This window comes from Erythrolamprus reginae, chromosome 12 (assembly GCF_031021105.1).
Source record: "Erythrolamprus reginae isolate rEryReg1 chromosome 12, rEryReg1.hap1, whole genome shotgun sequence".
NCBI classification, from domain to species: Eukaryota; Metazoa; Chordata; class Lepidosauria; order Squamata; family Dipsadidae; genus Erythrolamprus; species Erythrolamprus reginae.
Window position 1 is genome coordinate 34,402,746 of NC_091961.1, and position 23,572 is coordinate 34,426,317.

General features: G+C 53.0%; 1 protein-coding gene across 2 annotated transcripts in view; it reads right to left on the minus strand.

The window, feature by feature from the left end:
- The window catches only part of KMT2A (lysine methyltransferase 2A), a 36,172-nt gene that overhangs the window by 9,760 nt on the left and 2,840 nt on the right, over positions 1 to 23,572 (minus strand). Inside the window, exons 2-26 of one of the 2 annotated variants that reach the window (XM_070765709.1) lie at positions 18,181 to 18,250; positions 13,445 to 16,191; positions 12,761 to 12,938; positions 12,380 to 12,614; positions 10,560 to 10,624; positions 10,104 to 10,478; positions 9,561 to 9,634; positions 9,054 to 9,182; positions 8,833 to 8,946; positions 8,028 to 8,174; positions 7,809 to 7,904; positions 7,523 to 7,643; positions 7,070 to 7,183; positions 6,499 to 6,683; positions 5,820 to 5,993; positions 5,423 to 5,533; positions 5,160 to 5,233; positions 4,759 to 4,958; positions 4,430 to 4,536; positions 3,588 to 3,725; positions 2,879 to 3,037; positions 2,677 to 2,794; positions 2,078 to 2,156; positions 502 to 662; positions 92 to 250 (exon numbers count right to left, since the gene is read on the minus strand). In XM_070765709.1, coding sequence (XP_070621810.1) covers positions 92 to 250; positions 502 to 662; positions 2,078 to 2,156; positions 2,677 to 2,794; positions 2,879 to 3,037; positions 3,588 to 3,725; positions 4,430 to 4,536; positions 4,759 to 4,958; positions 5,160 to 5,233; positions 5,423 to 5,533; positions 5,820 to 5,993; positions 6,499 to 6,683; positions 7,070 to 7,183; positions 7,523 to 7,643; positions 7,809 to 7,904; positions 8,028 to 8,174; positions 8,833 to 8,946; positions 9,054 to 9,182; positions 9,561 to 9,634; positions 10,104 to 10,478; positions 10,560 to 10,624; positions 12,380 to 12,614; positions 12,761 to 12,938; positions 13,445 to 16,191; positions 18,181 to 18,250 — 6,130 coding nt within the window. Of the gene's footprint in view, positions 1 to 91; positions 254 to 501; positions 663 to 2,077; positions 2,157 to 2,676; positions 2,795 to 2,878; positions 3,038 to 3,587; positions 3,726 to 4,429; positions 4,537 to 4,758; positions 4,959 to 5,159; positions 5,234 to 5,422; positions 5,534 to 5,819; positions 5,994 to 6,498; positions 6,684 to 7,069; positions 7,184 to 7,522; positions 7,644 to 7,808; positions 7,905 to 8,027; positions 8,175 to 8,832; positions 8,947 to 9,053; positions 9,183 to 9,560; positions 9,635 to 10,103; positions 10,479 to 10,559; positions 10,625 to 12,379; positions 12,615 to 12,760; positions 12,939 to 13,444; positions 16,192 to 18,180; positions 18,251 to 23,572 lie in introns of both variants that reach the window. The other variant, XM_070765708.1, reaches the window with a different exon arrangement.

A 23,572-nucleotide genomic window follows, 5' to 3' on the forward strand; every position in this document is an offset into this window, starting at 1 on the left:
TACCTGGCAGGTATTTAAATTAATTAAATAAATAAATATCTGAATACAGTTAAGCCAAAAGCCACCACGGGAAAGGGTTTGTGAGCCAGACCTGCAGAAGGCAATGGCCTCGAACCCGGCGTCCTCTGGGAAGGAGCAAAACTGGCCGTTCTGACCCGCAGAGCCTTGAAGTTCTGAGGGTGTGGAGGAAAGTCTGCCGAGGGAGGGTTGGGGTCCGCGGGTGCTGCACGGCCATCTCTGGGTGGGATTTCTGCTGAAGGAGAAAACCAGGCCCATCACCCAATCTAAATTAAAATCAAGACGCATCTGAACGGTTTCAGGGGGGGGGGGAATTCAGAAGGAGTCGTTTCCCCCCAATTCCTTCTCCTTCCACCGCTGGAGGTGAGAACGGTGCGTGTCGCTGCCCGCTAGGCAAAAGGGGCTCGATCCTGAAAGGAGGCCTGCTTCAAATGCCCACTTCTAGAGCTCAGGACCCTGGCAGCCTCTTCTGTTGTCCCACACCTGAAAGTGACACTGGACTGTGGACGATGGTCCGGTTGTGGTCGTGTTCCATGGTGCTGTTGAGGTCAGAGTCCAGGAGAGGAGGGCGGCATTCCATGATCTTGCACGTGTAGACACAACGTTTTCGAGCATCAGTTGTGCTCCAGTAAACCCGAGAGCACCTGGACAAACAGCATATATATATATATTGGATAAGTGTTGGGACAATGACCAAATTTTTCTGGAAATTTTGAAGCCACAGAAAAATGTTGAACATTTTGGAAAAAGGAAAAAAAACCAAAATAATTTTAAATTATCCTATATCAAGTTTAATTTTCCACAACATGAATTCATTTAATTTATATTGGCTATAAAAATAAGTAATGTTAATAAAATAGAATAAGCTCCTTATTTTTAAATTACTATGTGATGATTTCCTCTGCTCTTTTAAGTTGTTGGGTTCCGGGGGCTGGAATCTCAAGCAGAGGATGACAAGAAGTGTCCAGCTGAGTATTTTGGACAGTTCTTGCCCACCTGGCTTTTGCAACTGCCGCTTGCTCACAACATAGGAACCTGTAGGGAAGACCCTAAAATGGTCACCTAACATCAACAACATCATCATCAAAAAAGCACCACAAAGAGTGTTCTTTCTGCGCCAGCTCAGGAAGCTCCAACTGCCCCAGGAGCTGCTGACCCAGTTCTACCGAGGAATCACTGAGTCTGTCATCTGCACCTCTATCACTGCCTGGTTCGGTTCTGCAACCCAACAAGACCGACACAGACCTCAGAGGAGAATCAGAACTGCAGAAAGACCATTTATTTGTTCATCTATTTATTTGATTTGTATGCGGCCCCTCTCTGAAGATTCAGGACTTGCTGCCCACCTGTCTTCCATTGAGGACCTGTCACGAGTCAAAAAGAGGGCCAGGAAAATATTGACTGACCCCTCGCATCCTGGACACAAACTGTTTCAACTCCTACCCTCAAAATGTCGCTATAGAGCAGTGCACACCAAAACAACTAGATACAAGAACAGTTTTTTCTCAAACTCCCTCACTCTGCTAAACAAAGAATTCCCTCAACACTGGCAAACTATTCACTAAGTCTGCACTACTATTACTATTGGTTTTTTCCATCACTCCTATCGCCTATTTCTTCCCACTTAAGACTGCATGACTGTGACTTGTTGCTTGTATCCTTAAGATTTTTATTAATATTGTTTCCTGATTGCTTATTTGACCCCTATGACAACCATTAAGTCTTGTACCTCATGACTGTTGACAAATGAATATTTTCTTTTATGTACCCTGAGAGCATCTGCACCAAGACAAATTCCTTGTGTGTCCAATCCCACTTGGCCAATAAAGAGATTCTGTTCTGTTCAATTCCATTTCTATTCCGTTCTGTTCTGTTGTGTGTGTGGGGGGGAAGGGGCTTAGCACATGGGTGCCCTACCTGAACAGCATTCATTCTAAAGGGAGGTTCAAGCTGTCCTCACTTAGCAACTGCTTTGTTGACAACCATTTGAAATGATGAGGGCAATGAGAAGCTACCTTTACCACCCACCCTTGCGTTTAGAAGCTAAGCTCCCACTTACTGATATCCCACGGGAAAGAGCTTGTCTTCGCAGTCGGAAAGGTCACTCAGGATGCCCAGACAGTCGATGCTCATTGACCCTGCAGGGAAGTAGAAGAAAGGCTGAGGCACAAGCACAGCAGGGGCACAAGAGACCACCAAGGACCAGGGTCTGCAGCCTTAAACACCCACGTGGGCCGGGTTCCCACAGAAAACAAAACACCGGGAGCCACAAAACCTGGGTGGGCAGGACCAACTCAACATCACTCCCTCCCACCTAGTCACATGACACACCCACCCCCAGCCACACCCACCCATGTTTTATGGCTCCCTGTGTTTTGTTTTATCTCCTTCTGTCTCCCTCCCTCCCTCCTCTTGGCCCCACCAACGAGGGAGGAGGAAGGCCGGCCTTGGAGGGTGCCCCCCCCCCGCCCGCAAGATCTGCCCCCTCTGTTCTCCCCCAGCCATCTGGGCTGGCACAACAAGGGCAGTGGGATGCTGTGGGGCGCTTCACTCCCGGACTAGAGCTCCGGCAGGGCCACCGCCACGACAGGGCGCCAGGGAGCCACAGGTTGCAGAGCCCTGACCTATAGTCTGACCCCACTTCACACATGGGCTTACCAATCATCACGTGGATGTTCTCTGGTTCCAAGCCGTTCAGGAACCTCCGCCTCAAGCTGACTCCTTCAAAGTCCACAAAGACTCTTCTCAAGACCTCAAAGCCACTTTCGGCCACTGTCTGCAAACAGACGCACGGCAGAATAAGTCACCTGGGCCACAGGAAGCCAGGGACGAGGAAAGAGGCGAGCGGCACAGGACCTACCTCCCCTTTGACCAGGTCCTTGTGTCGTGGGCAGTACACCTTCTTATCCTCCAAGAAGAGGCAGTTTTTGGCCCGAGAACACATAAAATGGTAGTTACTGGTGCACGTGGCCAGGCAGCAGCCGACTGTGGCCCCCGACTTCTGGCAGAACTCACATCGCTGCAAGATGGGCATGTTACTCGGATTGTCAAACTGTACAAAGACTAGGCGGTTAAAATGAATGTTACATATCTGATGAATATGACTATACAAGAGACCACCTAAGGGGTCCGTCTTTCCTGCCCCTAGCTGTAAGCAAGCAAAGCTCGTGGTTATTTTGGGGAGGGGGGTTCACAAATTAAGCATGTACTTAGGGTTACAATATTGTATTTCACTCATTTAAGCAAACCTATTTCCTTAACAAAGCAGCTGAGAAAGACCCCCGGGCCCCCTGAAGCAATCTGAAGGTAGGGTCACTTTAGGACGGGAGGGAGCCCCAGACCAACCCTTTGGGGCAACTCCCGCCCTTTTATGCCCCAGCCTGGCCATTCCACACTCGGCCGTCTCCTCTCTCTCCCCCGGTTCTTAGCCCCACTGGAATGAAATGGCAGCGTTGAGCTCCGGCCTCCCTTCAGGGGAAACCTTTTTCCTCCTCTGGAAACCCTGCCACTGAGAGGGCCAGGGCGCCTGGCCACGGAGGGGAGCACGGAAGGGGACGCAGGCTACCCACCAGCTGCTTCCCACGGATCACAGCCACGTGCACGTTCTTCAGGGCGCCGTCCTCCTCCTCAAACACCTCAGCTGACCACAGGGCACAGTTCACGTGGGTCCACTCATTCTGACCGATATAAAGGAGACGCCCCGCATCCTGTAGAGAAGGAGACAGCCCACCAGAGGTGCTCACGGGCAGGCAGTGCTGCTGGCAGGATGCTCGGGAGAGGCCCCGACTCAAAGGCGCCTTGGTCTTCTGTGAATGCTGCTAAGGCCCCTTCAGATTGTGGCCCTGTATGTAACTGCTAGGCCAGGTGGTCTCTATCCTCAGTTTATGCCCATTCAATTTTTATTTTACCCTGTTATTTTCCCTAACGCATGCTTTTGCATCTGTTTCTGTTATAACAAAATAACTGAATTTATGCTGAGATCTTAACCAATCTTTCCTAGCTCTGAGCCATCTGTAAAGAATGGAAAGAATCCTTTAGTCACTAATATTTTTCTAGTTCTTTCCCCCCCCCCCTCCCCAAATGCGTCTTGAAAACCAGGCACTGAATTCTAGGCCTGAGAGCTGACCTTGGGGCCTCTCCCTCTCTTAGCCAAGCCCCCATTACAGGATTGCTGCCCAGGTGTGTTGGATACGGTTGCTGCTTTGAGTTGACTAATTTTTTAAGTGGGATAAAAAAGCAACCGTCCCTTCGAAAGCATTACCTGCTGAGTGCACTGGCTCACCAAAGGCCGAGAAGGATTTAATCAAATGTTTTTAACTGACAAATGAGGTCACTCCAGAGTCTGAGGTGACCAGACGGAGCACACGGGAGCAGCACAACGGAATGAAAACCGGGGCCCGGCGCTACTTACGTTGCCTCCGTCATCACCGTACTTCAGGCACAGCGAGCACTGCCGGTTGTCTTCCACATCCGGAGGAGGGGAAAGTTCCGGGCTGTCGTCCTGGCTCCTGTCGGGACCTCGAGGCAAATGGAAAGGGTTTAACTCCCAACGAAGAACACGGGGAAGAGGAAGCGTGGAGCGGGATGAACTACGGGAGCCACATCGACCCAACTGCAGAGGCAAGAGCAGCAGGACCTCCCCTGATCTGAAGGGGGTGGGGGCGGAGAAGGGGATGCCCCCCTCCCAGGAGACCTCCCTGCAGAGAGAGGGAGAAAAGGAGGCGGAAGAAAATATCTCACTGCACAAGGGCGAGGCCGGAAGATGCAGAGGCGTGGGGGAGTTTGGCTCTCCTGGCCCTCGGGGTTTTGGAGCTGGGATTATTTTCTTCATCAGAGGGGGCTGCTGCTGCTGACCAGAGCGGCTTTCTTCGCGCTCCTGCCACTGGGCATAGTTATGGTCAAGGGAAGGGGGCAGGACAGCGTTAGGCAGCATTCCACTGCTGAAAGACAGGAAGAGAGGTGGCCACGAGTCAAAGGCAGCTCTCCGCTTCCCAAACCCTCCAGCTTGCCCCTCCGCGCTCTTCGTAGTCTGGCATTCGACCCCAGGGACCGTTCGGAGGCCCACGGGACTTCCAAGGGACTGCGGTGCCACCTTTCCCGGATGACAGGAAGTGTCTTCGGGAAGCAGAACTATTACTTACTTTGCCGTGACTTTGTTTGGCTCCCAAAATCTTGACTTCTTTACATTGAACCATGGAAAAACCCGTTCCATTTGCTAAAGAGGAAAGCCACAATTTTAAGTATTTGGCACTGACCTTTTAAGAAAACTGCCCCAGAGCTTGGCCCATTTATCAGAACAATGAACTTATGACAGGTCTAAAAACGGTTTCTTTGGAGAATCGGAGCTGCTCTGGGCACAAGGGCAACACCCACTTTCCTCAAGCCAAGGGCAAAGACCGCTCACCCTCACGAAGAAGGACTTGGCCACACTGTTGGCCTTCTTCAGTTCTGGCTGCCCCCCATCTGCGTTGATGGCTGCTTGGATTATCTTAACAAGATCGTCGCTGAAGTCCAACTAGGTGGGGAATAACAAGCGCCCCCTGGTTAGGGTCCTCAAGGCCCCCCTCACCACCCTCAGGAGCTGGAGATTCTTACGGCATTTTCGTCCGGCAGCCCCCCGGCCCAGCCAGAGTCAAACAGGTGCCCTCCTTTTCATTCGGGGGGGGGGGGGGCAGGGCAACCACCATGCAAGAAGGGGCAACCGGATCGCGGCCTTTCAGGGCCAGGCCACAGCCTATTTGGGCTCTGCTTCCATTTCCTACCCAGCCCAGCAGACGTGCCGACAGTGAGCCCAGACCTACCACCGAAGCGTAGGCTCCGTGGTCCATCTTCCTTTTCACGCCTTCGAGGTCGAGGGGGGGCTGTTCCTCCTGCTTGCCGACCTCTGTGAGTACAGGGGGGTCGGGGCCTTTGGGAGAACTCTGAGAGGGGAGGCTTTCTTCGGTCTCAGGATTCAAGTCAGGGGGCTTGGCTGCCTGGAGACGGACAGGAGGGGAGGGGGTTTTCTGCTGAATTTCACAAACAATATGCTAAGGGGGGAGGGGCTACTTTCATTACTAATGAAGAAAACTGGTGGCCGCAATCTCTCGGACAACAGGTCTTCCAGCTAGCTTTCCACACATGCACACTTAGCGCATTAATACCTGACACATTTTTAAACCTACAGCTCTTGCAATAATGCACAAGCCCCCACGGCCTCCAGCTGCTTTGGATATTCTTCCTGCAGAGGGTCACTTGGCGGCAGTGGGTGGTGGGACCCCCTCCTAAGACCTGACAGAGCCTTGGAAGGCAGCCAAGGGGTCTAAGAGAGCAGGATTAACTGACGGAGGAGAATAATTGCCACATGAATTGTGATAGTTGATAGTTGACTTCAGACTAGTTCTGCTTTTTTCCGCTAGGAATCCTGCATTTCCAATAACCAAGAGGCAGGGAAACGGATAGTCGGTTTGTTAGTTTAGGAAAGAAAAAGGCTGGACAGACCTGGCGATAGCGCAGCAAGTGGCTGGTGGTCCTGGAGTTCAGCAGGGCCCCCAAGACCTGCTTCAGAGAAAGCTGCAGCTCTTTCTCCAGGGCCAGGCGCCATTCGGGAGGCTGCTGCTCCGTGCAGTTGATGCAGGTGTAGGCCACGCTCTCGGGCAGGTTAGAGAGGATTTCGTACATCTCGTCTGAAGGGGGAAATGGCGGGGGTTTCAGGGGGGCAGGAGAGGGAGACGGGGGGACTCTGTCCCGGGGTCTCAGGATCGGGAGAACTCAGCCAACTCACACAAGAGAGGAATGCGCCCTGACGGACACCTGGGGCGAGGGTTTATGTGGGAGTGGGCTCGTTTAAGTCGACTAACCCTTCCCCAAAACATCCTCACCGCATTCCCAAGACCCGAGGCCACTGGCTCAGGGCACAGCTTGACCCGTTGCCTTCCGTGAGCATCAGGGGGATTTGTGGATACCAACCGTGACTGCAGGGCTGCCCCACCCATTTTATTATTATTATTATTATTTTGCAAAAGCATCTAAGGGCAAGGCCTGCTGGCTGGACAATGCTCTTCCTCCTCACCAGAGAGGCCTTCGCACTTGGCGTGAACCCAGCGGTCGCACTTCCCGCACTGCATCATCTTGCTCTCGTAGTCGTCGTCATCATAGCACTTGTCACAGAGGGGGCAGAAGTTCCCTGCAGGCAGCACAACGCCAGGAGATTGGCCCCCACAGGCCCAGAGTCCGGCCCAGGCAGCGGATGCCCCACAGAGCAAGGAGGCCGCTGGCTGACGGACCCTTCTCGGTCCATACAGGTCAAATGGGGCTCATAGTGGCTCATTTAATAAACCACAGTTAAAACAGTGCAGGTCTCAGCAGTGCGGTCTCTGAATCGGGCAGGGGGCAATTCTACCTAGGAAACTCCCCCCCCTTTCTAAGGCCAGGTGGGAGAACACGCCTTTCCCTTTCCCTCCCGGTGGAATGGCTGCCCATCCCCCCCCCCCCTGGTCTTCAACAATGTCCGGCCCTCTGGCACCTTTAGCGAAGAGTTTGGCACAGTCGTGGCACAGGGAGAAGTCGTGGGACCACTGGGCCTCCCACCCTTTGCCTGGCGTGGTGGCCCCACAGCTCTTGCAGCGAACGCACTTGGTGCAGATCTGGATAAGGGAGGGAAAAGCCGGTCTAACATTTCTATTAAATCAGACAGGACATTCCATAAAGAGAACCCATCACAGCAGCAAAATAAAAGACCAATACGAAAGAAGAGAATGTGTAAAACTGCCCCCGCCCTCCTGGGCCCCCGATTCCGCAGGGAAACGTACCCAGACTTTCTTCTTCTTGGTGGGCTTGGTTGGGTAGTTCGGCCCCAGGCACTCCGGGTGGTAGCTGTTCCGGCACTTGTTGCACTCCAGCAACTGCTGTGGGGTTGCAGAAAACGGCCTGTCTCACCACCGAGCCTGGGCACCTGCCCCTTTCGGCCCCCAGAGGCCTGTCCGGGGGGGGGGGCTGCTTTCCAGGTGCCAGGCCACGGAGGGAGCTACCTTGGAGGCCTGATGCTGTCTGCCACACACATGGCAGAACTTGCAGCGCCGACAGCACCAGTTCTCCAGCTGGTCTTCCAGGGGTCGTTCATTAACCTCTAAGCAGAATTTGTGGAAAGGCTCACAGCAGACCTGGCAATAGACAAACTACAAACAAACAAACAAACAAACAAACAAACAAAGGGTCAGCCAATCAGACAGGCCTCTCTCCCTCCTCTCCCTCCCTCCCAGCTGAGGAGTGTTCTAAGAGTTTGGGTCTTAACTCAAGCAGTCCTGGGTGTCAAACTGAATTGAGAGGCAAAGTACAAACTGAAGGAAGGAAGGAAGGAACAACTCCACCCATTAACATCCCAAATACAGTGGTACCTCAATGCCCATCGTTAACTAGTTCCGGGAGGCGCATTAAGTGCCAAAAACGATGGGTACCAAACAAAATTTTCCCTTGGGAATAAGGTATTAAGTTACAAGGCAGACGGCGCTGACAAGCGTCAGTTGCTGAAAAAATGATGAAAACCAAGATAAAAACGTCGTGTCAAAATGCACTGAGGGCCAAACTCAATGAATTCCAAAACAATTGAGTAGCAACTTATTTGTGAACAATTTCACTTCTATAACCATCCCAGACTCCGCAATAAGCAACAGATATTTTTCAGGGCTTGGGAGGAACTGGTAGAAGTTGGATCAGTTTGAATTTTCAGAGGCAAATAAAACAACGCAGTTCTGCAGAAACAATGGATTGTTTTGATGGAGGATTCAAATTGACTTAAGCAACGCGGCTGAAGAGAAGAACCCACCCCTCTCTTACCTCCACGTTCCCGCTGCTGGCACAGAGGAAGCAGACCACTCGGGGAGTTATCGGAATGGAGGTCAGGATGCCCAGGCCCCCCATTCCCCAAAGGCTTTCGGCCTCACGGTCCTCCTGGAAGGAAGGGAAGCAACGCCCGCGTGAGCCGGTCCAGCCAGCCCCCCAAGACTGCTTGCTTGGCGGTGCAATGGGGAGAGAAGGGAGGGAGAAAGCCTGGTCACCTTGAAGTCCACTCGGATCCTGTGGACTCCGTCGGCCAGGGGCTTCTGCTTGGAAGGAGTGTTGCTGGACAAAGGGCTCAGGCTGGTGAGTGCGGCAGTCTCTGGCTTGCTGGCTGGGGGGGGCTTCTCCTAGAAAGATGGGGGGGGACACCATGTTTCCTTTCTCACTTGCCAAACTGGTCTCAGAACATGTGAATCGAGGGAGCGGCCTCTTTCCTTGGCCTGCCATAAGTGGTCAGTCTCAAGAGACACTGCAAAATCTGTGCTGAACTATCACTAGGGACAATCCTGGAGAAATATTGCGCCCATATTATGCACCTGGTTTTTCTGGCATTTGGCACGTGTCCACCCAGGCTTTTTGGGGGGCCCAGACCTGTGCCTGCCTTTGGGTGGTGCGCGCTGGGATTGCGCCCTTGGAAAGGGCGAGGTCAAGATCAGGCTTTAAGCAGTGGACACAATCAAAGAACCTTAAAAAAAACCACAACCCACAATGAAGCATTGGGTTACCTTTTCTTTGGACTTCTGTTTCAGAGGCAAGCTGGGTCGCGGAACGGTTTTCTTCTGCCTGTTTTGCTCAATGGCTGGAAAAGGTACAAATGCCCTTCGTCATGGACCCGTCTCTTGAAGCCATGAGGCGCTTGGGGAGTGGTTAGGGCAGGAAAGGCCGCATCCCCTTTGTGCCTCTGGAAACCCAACCTGACTCCTCCAGAATAACCAACGCATACACCGCGGGCCTTTCCCCAGCCCCCACGGAGGGAGCAGGGGCACAGATGAAACCGAGAGGCAGAACCAAGGGGAGCCCACCGCCTGTTTGCTGAAGGACCGGGATGTGCCCACACAGGAGGGGGGGAAGGGGAACAAGCCCCATTTGCCTGCTGCTTCCTTAGGTGGCCCTCGGCGAGTGCCAGGAAGGCAACTAGGGTTGCAACCAGGACATCCCCCCCACCCCCACCCCTCAGTGGGAGGCGGTCTTGCACCAGAGGGCGAGGCCCAGCCGGGCTCTCCAGGGAGCAGGCGGGTCAGTCTGGGAGGAGGGAGGTCAGCACGTACCTGCTTCCAGGGAGGGCGCTACTTTCTTCTTGGGATCAGCCGGGACGGTTTTGGGGGCTTCCTTTCTGGGCGGGCCTGAGCTGGGGGGCTGGGCAGGGGGCAAGGCAGGCGCCGCTTGTTTGCCAGCTTTCCGGGCAGCAGAGGGAAGAGGCTGCTTGGGGTCTGGGGCAGGTGGCGGCGGTGGCTGCCCGTCCTCCGTCTTTCCTTCACTGGCCTTCCGGGCTGGTTCGCTGCTTCGCTTGGGGGCCGGGTCCTCTTTCCCCAAAGCCGGAGGGGCAGCGGTGGCTGCTTTTTCCCCCGGCTCCCCCTGGGCCTTTCCCAGGCTGCTGTCTTTCTTTTCAAGGGACTTGGATTTCTTCTCCTTTTTTTTCACAGCTGCAAAGCAGGGAAGCCCCTGGATGGCACGGCTGCCCTGCCAGCCCCCTGCCCGCCCGCCCTCTGCAAAGGACGCCCCACCTTTGGCTTGCTTCTGGAGATAGGCCTTCGACGGCATCCACTGCAGGTTCTGACACTTCCTCATCCTTCAGAAAGGGGAGAGGGAGAGAGGAGAGCTTCATTCGTTTACTGGGTTCGTTGGATTTGTCCATTGGATCTATAAGCCTCTCCTCTGCGAGGACTCGGGGCGGATTACAACATATAAATCCCCCCACAATAGACAGTACAAATATCTAAATCCAATTAATTTAACTAATTAAATAAAAAAGCCTAATAGCAGTTAAAAATCATTCACTCCCATTCAGAAACAGACATAGCTACACTCGTTGGCCAGGGGGGCTGCAGTCTTATGGCCCCAAGCCTGGTGGCACAAGTGAGTCTTTAGACTCTTACTGGGACTGGAACAATCTAGAACTGAACACACTCAAACCACAGGTAGACTTTAGGAGAAACCCTCCCGTCGGAGTGCTGGAGAAATGTGGCTATGCCGTGGGAGGCCCATAACTGCTTGCCTGGCTGCCTTTTGGACAATTTGCAGTTTCCGGACACTCTCCAGAGGTAGCCCCGTGTAGAGAGCATTGCAGTAGTTGGACCTCAAGGTGATAAGGGCACGAGTGACTGCGCGGAGAGACTCCCTGTCCAAACAGGGCTGCAACTGGTGCACCAGGCAAACCTGGGCCAAGGTTCCCCTCGCCACAGCCGACAGATGATGTTCCAAGGTCAGCTGTGGATCGAGGAGGACACCAAAGTCAACGATTCCCCCCTTGGGATGCAGAACAGCCACTCCGTCTTGTCGGGGTCGAGTCTGAACCTATTAACACCCATCCAGACCCTAACAGCCTCCAGACACCGGCACATCACTTCCACTGCTTCATCGAGTGGACATGGAGTGGAGATGTATAGCTGAGTATCATTGGCATACTGATAGTAACTCACCCAGTGCCCTCGGATGATCTCACCCAGCGGTTTCATGTAGATATTAAACAGCAGGGGGGAGAGGACCGACCCCTGAGGTACCCCACAAGGAAGGGACTTAGGAGTCGACCTCTGACCCCTGCTAACACCGACTGCGACTGACCAGAGAGGGAGGTAAACCACCACAAAACGGTGTCCCCTGCTCCTAACCCCTCCATCTGGTGCAGAAGGATACCATGGTCGATGGTATTGAAAGCTGCTGAGAGGTCAAGAAGCACCAGGATAGAGGGTAAACCCCTATCCCGGGCCCACCAGAGATCATCGGTCAGTGCGACCAAAGCAGTTTCTGGGCTTAGCCAGGGCCTGAATCCTGACTGCCGAGGGCCTAGATAATCGGCTTCTTCCAAGGACCGCTGCAGCTGGAGCAACACCACCTTCTCGACAACCTTCCCCATAAAGGGGAGGTTGGAGACAGGACGGTAGTTGTTAAATACAGCTGGGTCCAGGGAAGGCTTCTTGAGGAGGGGGCACAGAAGTGCCTCCTTGTAGGGAGTTGGAAACGACCACTCCCTCAACAAAGTGCTGACAATCTCCCGGACCCAGCTCCGTGTCTCACCAGCCAGAAGGGGCACGGGCCCAACAAACAGGTGGTGGGCCCCACAGCTCCCATGGCCTTATCCACTTCACCAGGGGTTACCAGAAAAAACTCCTCCCACACAACAGGACTAAGATGAGAGGCCCTGTCACCTCAGCTGAGTCCCAATTGGAGTCAAGGTCCATCTGGATCTGCGAAAAACCTCATAAACCCCTCAGCACTCCCCTGCAAGGGTCCGTCAGCCCCCCCCCCCGTTCCCTCCTGGGAAAGCCTGAGAGCGAGACCAGTGCTTGGGACCCCTGGACAGGAGGCCTCACAGCCACACACTCACTTGCAACACTGCTTCTTTATGTTCCGCCCACCAAACTTGGGTTTATCCAGGCAGTTTGTGCAGGCACCACAATCTTCTGGGACCTGGCAGCCTGGACACTGCCCACAACGCCTTGACCGCCGGCCTTTCTTTACTGGGGGCTCCTGAGGGGCCTTGCTTCTGGTCACGGGCTTGATGGGCTTGATGGGCAGCGCGAGAGGCTCAGCATCTTCTGACCCAGCAACAGAGGACTTGTCTGTCGAGAGGAACAGCAGCGGCATCACCACCAGCAGTGGAGAGAGAGAGAAAGGGACGAGAAGGGGCCTGCTTAGGTGTGTGTGTGTGTGCGTGTGGTTGATTCCCAGTGCCCTTGGATGCCAGGGAGGGGGCCAGAGCGCTTACCGTCGTTCCCCATGGAGGAGAGGATCTTCTCCCGCTCTTCCCAGGGCAGGGCGCTCAGCGTGGGCATGTCGTCGGGGAAGACGGCTCGCTTGCGGCCCAGGGCGACGGCTGCCCTCCTGCACACATGCTTGATGCGTGGGCCTCGCACGGAGGCCTCTGAGGAATCGCTCTCTTGGCCCTAGACCCCAGCAGAGAAACAGATGGGAGAGGGTGGCATGGCCCTCCCGCCCCCCAGCAACGGAGCCCCATGGCAGAGGCTGGAAGCATCCTGTTTCCCAACTTCTGGTGGGCCCAGTAGGCTTGTGTTTCCCCCTCCCCAGGCTCCAAATGCTTCCCTGGAGACAGAGGAGGGTAAAAATGCGAGCCAAAGGTCAGCTGGCCAGCACACACATGGACACTGCAGCTGAGGTAGGGCAACAGCTCACCAGCCACCTGTGGCCCCCCTGCTATGGGTTCGCCATCACTGGTCTAGGGCTATAAAATGTTTTGAATTCAATCCCCCAAAGATGCTCTGGGGTGCAAAGGGATATACGAGAGCAGCACCCACCCGCCCACCCAGGTGAGTGTAGAGGCAGGAGACTCCTGGGCAGAGGCAGACATTGCTTGCCGAGCCCTAACCCGGAAGGAAAGACTTTAGGAGAGACGCCAGGGTCCCTCTCATCTCTCGTGTCCTTGGGGAGGTACCTGTCCTTTGGGCTGGTCCATCTGCTTCAGGGACTTGTTCTTCTCAATCTTATAGAGCTGAGCTTTCGCCTTCTTCAGGAGACTGGCCACCCTCTTGTCAGTCATGGGGAATTTATCCGCATGCGCCAGCACGGAGCTGATGGAGCAGGAATGTTTCACGACGGCAGGGGAGGCAGCCGGGAGACGCAACGATTCTTCCTTCTCCGCAGAAGAGGCTGCTAGGCCGAGGTCCAGGCTGGACTTCTCCAAGCCCCCTCGGCTCTTCTTGGGCAGCTTGCTCTTTATGCTAGCCGAGTCCACAAGAACCACCGCCGGAACATCTGCTGCTGCTGCTGCTGCTGCTGGTGGATCGGGGGCAGCTGGCTTCCTCCGCCCTGCAGGTCTTTTGGCAAAAGACGAGGTTGCTGCCTCTTCACCAACAGTGACCTTTCCTTTGGAGCCTCGGGTGGGTGGGAACAACGCAGGGCTGCCCTGGAGCTCTGGAGCAGCCGCCAAGGCCGCCTTCTTCTTCTTCTTCTTCTCTTTCCTCGATTCACGCTTGTTCTCCTTCTCCCTGTCTCGGTCCCTTTCCCGGCTCTTCTCCTTCTCAGGACTGTTGTCCCTTTCTTGGCCTCTGGGCAGCTCCTCCGCGGCTTTCTCTTTGCCCCTGGTCCTCTCCGCCTGGGCATCGGGCGCGAACCAGGGGAAAAGGGGAGCAGGGCCGCTCGGTGGGAATGGCTCAGCGGGAGGGTCAGTCTGCTTCCTGGGCCTCTGGCTTCTCTCGCCTGCTTCCCCCGTCTGGGAGAGGGAGTGTGGAGGGAAAGTGAACGGGGCGGCTTTCAAGGCACTGGTGGCAAGGGAGCTGGCGGGAAGGCTGGCCAGGGAGGAGGAGGAGGAGGGGGGCGGAGGGAGGGTGGGCAGCGCAGAGGTGCTGAGCCTTCCGCTTCTGGTCCTCATGGAGTGCGAAGGAGACCTCGACTCAGACCGAATTGGACTGAACACTCGCCTCTTGCGCTTCCTCGAAGACGCTGCTGCTGCCGGGACGCTCCCCGGAGGGCTTCGGCCGACCGAAGAAGGCAACGTGACGGACTCGAAGATGCGGGAGTGCGCCTCACTGGGGGTGAATCTGGGCGCTCGCAGCAGGGGGCTCCTCTTGTGCAGGTCAAACCTTGTTCCAGAATGAAGAGGGGAGAACAGGCGGGCCGGGGCTGGGGCCCCAGGAGGGGTGAAGCCGGCGGCGGCAGCGGCAGCAGCAAAGCCCACGTCCTCTGGGGTCAGAGGCGGCGGCCTGAAATTGTCAAATACCGGCTTGCGGATGAGGCCTTCTTTGGCGTACTTGGCAGAGGAGAAGTACTGGGGCTCAGAGCGGGAGGGCTTCAGGGAGGTCCAGCGGAAGGTCGGTTCTCGGAGGATGGACTTCCGCTTCTCCTGGGCGGGGGCCGCAGCGGAGGGTGGCAGAAAGGGTGAGGCCAAGGGAATGGTTGGGGGCATGAGCCACGGGGCATGGTCAGAGATGCCCGCGGCTGGCTGCAGGGGGGGAGGTGGGGTGAGGAGTGGCGGGGGAGGCGAGGAAGAGGAAGAGGGCTGCTGTTGACCTTGGGGGCCCGGCAGCTTCTTCGCTCCTTTGGGGGCGAAATTCTTCTCTGCCATAGAAAACCTCCTCCTCCTCCTCCTCCTCCTCCTCTGCTCAGGCCCCTCATTACTGGGGGAGGGGGACTCTGGCCGGGGAGGGGGGGCTTCTGGGGTGGGGCTGCACTCCTCCGAGAGAGCCTGCATCTCCTCCGAAGCCTGTGAATCCGTGGAGGTGTCAACGCTTGGACTGCTGGACCGGGAGGAATCTGACGACAGCTGGGAGGAGTGCTGGGAGGCCAGGCTGGACTTCTCACTCGACTCGCCAGAGGTGGCGCTGAAGCGGCTGTTTGGAGTGGACTCCAGGCGCGATATTTTGATGGGCGGGTCGTAGTCCTCGTCCTCAATGAAACGCTTGGGAGTCTTAATGATCCGCGAAGAGATGGCGCTGACCACCGGCATGATGAACTGCCGGATGCTCTTGAGCTGTGTCCTCCCTTTCCGTCCCTGGAGCTTGGCCGCCTCTTTCTCCATCTTCTTCTGGGCCCCTTTCTTGGCCCTCTGCAGGAGCTGCTTGGCAATGGCCGCGTCCGTCCTCTTGCAAGAGGGAATCATCCTGACCGGCCGGCGGGGGCTCTGCCTAACCGTCGGCTTCCCTCCCTTGGGGGCAGGGGGCAGGCCCTCCCTCTCCTTCCGCGCCCTCTGGCCTTTCTCCAGCTGGGAGCAGACGAGGGCGGGCAGGGCCTTCACGCCGCGATCGGAAGACGGGGGCCTCCCTCTCCTGCGCACCATCTGGAGCCCCTTCCTCCCCATCTGCAGCTTCCCGGAGGTGAACGGAGACTTCAGAGGGGAGAGTTTGCCTGTTCTCAACTTCTTAATTTTTGCAGCGTGCTGAAAGGTTGCCGATGGCGCCCGCTTTATCTTCTTCACGTTCTCTTTTTCTTCCTTTCCTCCTCTCTGACCGTCCGGAGTGGACTCTCTGTGGCCGACCTTGAATTTCACACTGGCCAGAGCAGGAGGCCTCCCCCGCCGTTTCTCCACACTTTTAAGGTCTTTCCTTTTTGTATTTTCCACGGGTGTTGGTTCTGGCTTGCTTGAAGGCGAATAGATTGGCAAGGACTCTGGGGGAGCAGCTGGACTTCGGTCTGAGCCGCTCCGAGGTCTCCCGCGAGGTTTACGGGCACTGGTTTTGACTGAGACTGCAGAAAAAGGACAGAAATGTGTGCATTAAGCAGGGAAATACTGCACAAAATAGGGGGGAAAGGAAGGAGCTAAAGGGGGAAAGGGAGGGAGAAAGATTATAATGCTAGGAGAATTGAGTTAATCAGTTTACCAGGTCATAAACTGAGTCACAAATCAACAATGGCTGGACTTGGAAGCCATCCTGTTGGATTATCAAAAGCCTTAGGAGATCAGCAGCAAGGGAAACTGGATTTAATAATCCCCTGCTACTTTCACTAGCTGGTCAAGACAGAAACCACATATTCTGAATTTAAATTCCATTTCTTTCTCATCAGAGCATTCAAAACAGGCTTTAACAATAAGAGATGTAAGAGATAACGAACATCCCTGGAAGCTAAGCCATAGTGATTAATTTGGAAAAAGGTGGAAAATTAAGAGGTGGTAGACCCAGGCAACGAAAATAGGAGGCAGCGTTGGAATAACAGTAGATACAGCTGGTAGAAGGTTTTAAACAATAAGTATAGATAAAGGGAAAGATACAAGGTTAAGAAATAGCCCCAAAGTTGAAATGAAGTTAGGATATTTGAATCCCTAGTCTGCTAAACCTACGGGGTGTGATTAGCTGTGCTCAGGGAAGGCTGGGAGGGAGGAAGAGGAAGAAGGTAGAGAGGGACAGAGAGGGAGGGGAGTAGTTTGAAATATAGGAGAAAAGCTAGAGAGAAAAATATAAAAGGAGCAATTAAAGAGATATGTTTATGATATTTTGGATAGAAATATACTACTATGGATGTTCTGTTAACATGGTATATGTATATATATTTGTGTATGTTTGGTGAAAAAATTAAAAAAAAATTATATATGTAAAAAACCAGGCTTTAATAACAGACGACATTGCGATTGGTAGGCATTTCCATGAAATATATATGTATATTTGATATTATGAATATTTCATGGAAATGCCCACCAATAGAAATATCTAGGGCAGAATCGTGTATGGCAGGAATGCTTAAAAGTATCAATTAACTTCCACAAAGGATTACATTTACCCCTAACAGACTAAGTCATATCATTGTGTCACGGGAACATTTTACCCATTTATAAACCTAGTTAATGAATTTTAGCCTAATCTTTAGGGGAGAAAAGCTGGAGATGTTTCCCTGGGATTCCCAGACCCTGGCAGCAGAAAACTCTTTATTTTAAAAAAGGGACAACTGCAGCAGCCAAGATACACCGCACACGCTCTATGACAGTGATGGCAAACCTTTTTTCCCTCCGGTGCCGAAAGAGTGTGCGTGAGTGCCCACACCCATAATTCAATGCCCGGGGAGGACGAAAACAGCTTCCCCTGCCCCCACCCCCCCGGAGGTCCTCTGGAGGCTGGAAACAGCCTGTTTCCCAACGTCCGGTGGGGCCAGTAGGCTCCAAAGGCTTTCCTGGAGTCGAGGGAGGGTAAAAACGCCCTCCCCCATTCCCCAGGGGCTTTCTGGAAGCCAAAAACGCCCTCCCAGAGCCTCTGTCTGAGCTAAGAATCAGCTGGCTGGCACACACCCGCGGCACCCGTACCAGAGGTTCGCCATCACTGCTCTCTGATATAACAAATTCTCCTGCTGTAAAATGGAACGAAGAATCTGTATTCCCCAAATAGGGAGTTTTGACTCCATTAATGTGGTAATATAAGAATCTGATTGGGCCGCTAATGCTTTCTAAGTGTATTGTGAAACTAAGTCATGATTTACAGAACACCGTATTGTGTGGCCTTGTTGAATTTACTTGCGTGCTGGGGAAGGTTGTTTTGATCTGGGCAGTAATGTCGCTTTGACTTGTGTTTTCATAGATCATTGGACTTATTGTAGGCTACCAAATGTTTTTTTTTTGAAAAAAATTATGGCTTAGAACATTATATTAAGCCAGCAAATACGAATTTCAGGTTTTGGCCCTCAATAATCGAAACTCCATTAAAGCAAATCCCATTGAATACGGCTCTGGTTGCAGTCGGTTGGATTTACCTGCAAGGGACTGTGGGGAGTTGGTTCCTTTGGCCTCATCCTCTGAGCCAAAGCCTAGAAAGTGGCCATCCTGCAGAAAGAGGGGGAGAGAGAGGGTCTAAGTAAAAGTGTAGTGGAAACAAAATTAATTTGAGAAAAATCAACATTGGCAAAACTGCTTGTTCTGAAAAGGTGGGGGTCAAAATTCATTAGCCCCCTATTTCATCTGACATCTGCTAGAACAGAGGCCCCCAGGGAAGCCCCCAGGACAGCCTGCACCTCTCTTGGGGCAGGGAGTTCCCCTGCCTGAAGAAAGCCAGGAGCCTTATGATTATCTTTTTTTTGCAGGGAGTTACGTTTCTTTAAAAACTGCTGTTTTGGAACATAAAATTGGAGGCTTCTTCACAGCCATCATTTGCAACACCGAGGAGGAAGAAATCTCAGTGGGCATCAGCCGGGAGGACGAAAGGGAACCTCGATGTTAAGCAGAAGCAGTCTGGGTTGGGCCTAAGCAACAGCTGCCCCAGATGTGAGGGCCTCCTGCTATGGGGCAGGCTAGGGCATGGCAAGCAGTTCAGCTCCGTTGAAAGCTGAAAGGTCACCCACTATGTGACCCCTACTTTGCGCTGCCCCTGTCACGGGAGCCCAGAGCTGGCCCAGGCAGAGCTGCCTCCTATGGGCAGGGGTTTCTGAGCCCCTCTCAGTTTCCCTCCGCTTTGCTTCTGACCTTCCCCAAAATCTCTGGCCATCTCTTCATGAATACCAACCCTGCCTTTCCCCACTTACGCAGAGAGGCAAGCGGGGCCGTTCTGAGGGGGGGCAGCTCAGGAAAAGAGGTGGGCCCTGGCCGCAGAGGAATCAAGGAGATTGGTGGGGGGCATTAAATGGTAGGACCAGCTCAGGGGATCTAGCCCTGGGGGGGGGGGAGGCCGAGAGGAGGGCGAGGAGGAGGGGCAGGGCATAGGTGGAGGGGCCTCTTGGGACAGAAAGGAGCTGGCGGGGGTGGGTGGGGTGGGGCGGCTCAGGCTCCAAACTCAGCTCCTCCGTCCATTTCAGCCCCTCCCCCTGCCCACGTGGGTCCCCCTGCAAGGCGTAAACAGTCCTGGGCTGGGGATGGGCAGAGGTTCCGGCAAGCTCGGACCAGCCTGCGGGGGGGGGGGCCTTCGGAGCAGGCAAGGGGGCAGAGCCAGCCAGGCTCCCTCTCCCCAAAGGTCTTTCCCAAGAGCCAAGGAATTCCCCCACCAAGAAACCAGAGCTGGGAAGACCCTCCAGCCCCTCTCTGAGCCAGGACTGTGCGCTCCTTTTGTGGGGCACATCTGGAGGGAGGGAGGGGGGGTGCAGAGGTTGCAGCCTCAGCAATTCAGCCCCAGGATCCATCCAGCTCCCTCCCATGCGCTCCCCTTCCACTCCCAGCCTGACTGTCAACAAGCCGAGAGAGAGAGTGTGGTTCCCCCCCCCCCCCGGGATTTACTGCATCATGACGTCACCCCCCTCGGATGTCCAGCACAGCCCACTCTGCTCCTTCCAGCCCTGGGCTCCCTTGGCCACTCCTTCTCCAGCCCTCCCCACGGGCACTGCCTCCCACTTCATGACACTGCACACACACCCCGGGGGGAGGAGGGGGGATTCTGTCCTGGGAACAAGCCCACCAAGAGGTTCTGGAAGCCAAGACCAGCCGAGGAAAGCCCCAAATTCAGGGGGGACTTTGTGAGAAAGGGGGCTTTCTTCAACTGCCCTCTTTGCCACTGTTTTAAAAGTAATAAGTAAATACACATATGAAAAAATGAAAAACAGGCTTGGGCCACAATTCAGAGTATTTTTTAAATGTCCATTGAAATTGGTTATGGTGTTGGCTAGTCCAATGGAGCGAGCACTTTCTCTCTGCCTCTCTCTCTCTCACACACACACACTCACACCCCAGCCAGGCAAAAGAAACATGGGTGTGTGTGTGTGTAGAGTGGGATGGGAAAAAAGAGTGTCAACACCAGAAAAACCCTCCACTCCACCCAGACCAGATCCAGCTGAGCCTCCTTCTTTTCAACCTTTATTTGCTTTCCAAGTCCAAATGATCAATTATGCAAAATGAAAACTCTGGTTTTTCTAGCCTTGTATAATGCACTTTATTCTATCACTGCAACACACGGCTTCAGGCCTAAAGACTTACAGCCCCTGGGTAGCTTGGCTGACTTAAGCAGGGCTGAGTGGTCCTTGGATGGAAACGCCAGAGGCCAAAGGCTGGACAGTTGGGAAAACATTGGAGACGATGATCATCCAGTTGATCAGTGCATGTCACTACTCACGTGTATGATGTAGGTTACAGCAATGGAAGTTAGATGCAAACTGGCAAACTGGACAAATGCTCTTCCAGTCTACAAAGGAGTTATTGGAGGCATAATTGTTCCTTTCAAAATTTCCGTATAAATGGTCTGTTGAATCATCTGAAGAAACTGAATTTCCATCCATCAAAGAACATGGGCATAGAACCTATTTCCAGCTTAATGAAGATACTTGGGTAATTTTTCAAATGCCAACAGACCTTAACTCTATGGAGTTCTTCAGCATAACAACACATTAGCTCAAAATGAAAATTATGGGGGTTTTTTTGTCAGGGAACCAAGACTACAGGTGAAATTCAAAAAACCAGAATATCAAAATCAGAAAATTAGAATATCACACGTGATAAATGAAACAAGGATTGTACATAGAACAATATCGGGCCTCTGAAAAGTTCTCATTGCTTTGGGCCCCTTTTGCAGCCACCACTGCCTCAATGTGGCCTGTGGCATGGACGCCCTCAGCCTGTGGCCCTGCTGCTGGGGTGCTACGCCAGACCAGGCTGCTTCCTTCCTAGCAGCCTTCATTCCGCTCTGCTGCATTGCTCGGCCTCACGTCTCTCACCTTCCTCTTGGCAATGCCCCGTAGGCTCTCTAATGGGGTTCAGGTCAGGCGAGTTTGCTGGCCAATCAAGGACAGTAATCTCACGGTCATTGAACCAGGATTTGGTGCTTTTGGCAGTGTGGGCAGGTAACATGGTTCCCCAAATCAAAACAGAGTGGGGAAACTTTAGAATGGACCTCAAACATCTCGCAGTGTGCCTCTCCATTCCTCCTCCATACTCTGGGTCCTTGGTGTCCAAATGAGATGCACATTTTCCAGAGTCTGTGTGGATTTGGGGAGCCATGTCCTCTGCTGGTGTTGGTCCACTGTGCATCATTAAATCCAGGGTCAACACAGTCGTCGACTAGGAAATTTTGGAGCACTCTATAAGAACCTAAGAAGAGCCCTGCTGAATGGGGCCAAAAGCCCATTTGCTGGACTCAATGTGTCCCACAGTGGCCCACCAATTGTCCTTGGGGATCTTGAGCAGAAAGAGAAGGCAAAACCCTCCCTTTCCCTGGACCCCCAACAAATGGGACCCAAGGGAATCCTGCCTGCCTCAACCCACATAGAGGCGGCACTTGGACATCCATTTCAGTAACCAGAATAACCACTCTGTGGTTCCATCTGCATATTTATTTATGTATTGTATTGCACTGTATTGTATTTATATGCTGCTCATTCCGAAAGGAACTCAGAGCGGCAAACAAGTGGGATAAATACAACAATATTAAAATACAATCAAAATACACAGTAAAATCAGTAATGTAATAAAACAATATCCTAAAAAGAACTACACATACACAGCAGTCAGTTTAATTCCAGGCCTGCTGGAAAAGCCAGTTCTTAACAGCTTTCTGGATGACCAGTAGGAGGAGATAGTGCAAATATCTGGGGGCAGTTGATTCCACAGAGCCGGAGCCACCACAGAGAAGGCTCTTTACAAGGTCCCGCCAACCGACATTGCTTGGTGGATGGGACCTGGAGAAGGCCGGTTCTGTGAGCCCTTACTGGCTGCCATGAGGTATGAGGTTGGAGGCGGTCCTGTAAACAGTCTGGCCCTGAGCCATTTAGGGCTTTAAAGGGAATAACCAACACCTGGAATTGCATTCAGACTGGCAACCGATGCAGCTGGCGTAAAGATGGAGTAATACGAGCAGGACTTGGCACCTGCCCACACTGTCAAAAGCACCAAAACGTGGTTCAATGACCGTGGGATTTCTGCCCTTGATTGGCCAGCACACTTGCTAGACTTGAATCCCACAGAGAATCTACGAGGCATTTCCAAGAGAAAGATGAGAGCTGAAGGCCGCTACGGGAGCACCCTAGTCTGCCATAACCCTTCAGCAGTGCCACAGGCCGATAGCGTCCATGCCACGCGGCACTGAGGAGTAACTGCTGCAAAAGGGCCCAAACGAAGTACTGAGTCCATACACGTGCTTATACTTTTCAGAAGTCCGATATCGTTCTATGTACAATCCTTGTTTTATTGATCGCATGTAATATTCTAATTTTCTGAGATGGTGGATTTGGGGTTTTCATGAGCTGTACCCCATAATCATCACATTTATGACAAATCATGGCTTGAACTATCTCGCCTTGCACGTTATGAGTCTCTGTCATATATTATGTTTCACCTTTTAAGTTGCATTACCGAAATAAATGAATGTTGGCATGATATTCTAATGTTCCAAGTTTCACCTGTATATTGCTGGTGGATCAATGGAAATTTAACTGAACTAATTGAGTACTGTTTTTTAAGTTCTTGGGAGCTTCCAGGCAGGAGCTTCATGGATCTTATGTGCCCCAGAATTATGTTCTCAGAATTGCAGTGGGAATTTCAAGGTTTCTCTCCCCCCACCCCTCTAAATAGGTCAATGTCTACAATTTGTACAAATTTTTGGGCTTAAATAACTAGCATATTTTTATATGGACTCCATTTTTTTGTTACTTCGTGCCCTCCAAGAACTTAAACTTGCCTGAATTTTACATGCTGCCCTACTTCTGAAGGGAGGTATGTTGAAGTTGGCATATTCACCAGTGTTGGCCTTTCTCCCCACACAGTTTGGCCCCTCAGGTAATGATTCGTGGAAAACATCTATAGTGAAGACCCTGCCTGTACTGGGGGCTTATTTCCCACCTATTTACTTACATATACTGGACAGGAGCTGAAGCCCCGTAATGAACCCAGAGCGCCACCCCATCTTTCTACTCGCAAAAGCCAATAGAGAGAATCCTATAATAGTTCGCCAGATGTCAGCACCTTCTGCCCAGCTGGCTTAACAGGAAAGTCCAGGAAGATTCCTTCTGCAGACCATCCTTGGGGTTTGTGCAACAACGACAAAACGCGTTCTTCTCCACTGAACATACGAAAGAACCTCAAAGCTCCCTCAGGCATCCAGCACTGGAAAGGACACCACGAGGCTGTGCAAATCAATTCTTACAGGTAGTCCTTGACCTACAACAGTTTATTTAGTGACTGTTCAAAGTTACAACCTTTGCAGCATCCCCACTGATCGGAATTCAAATACTTGAC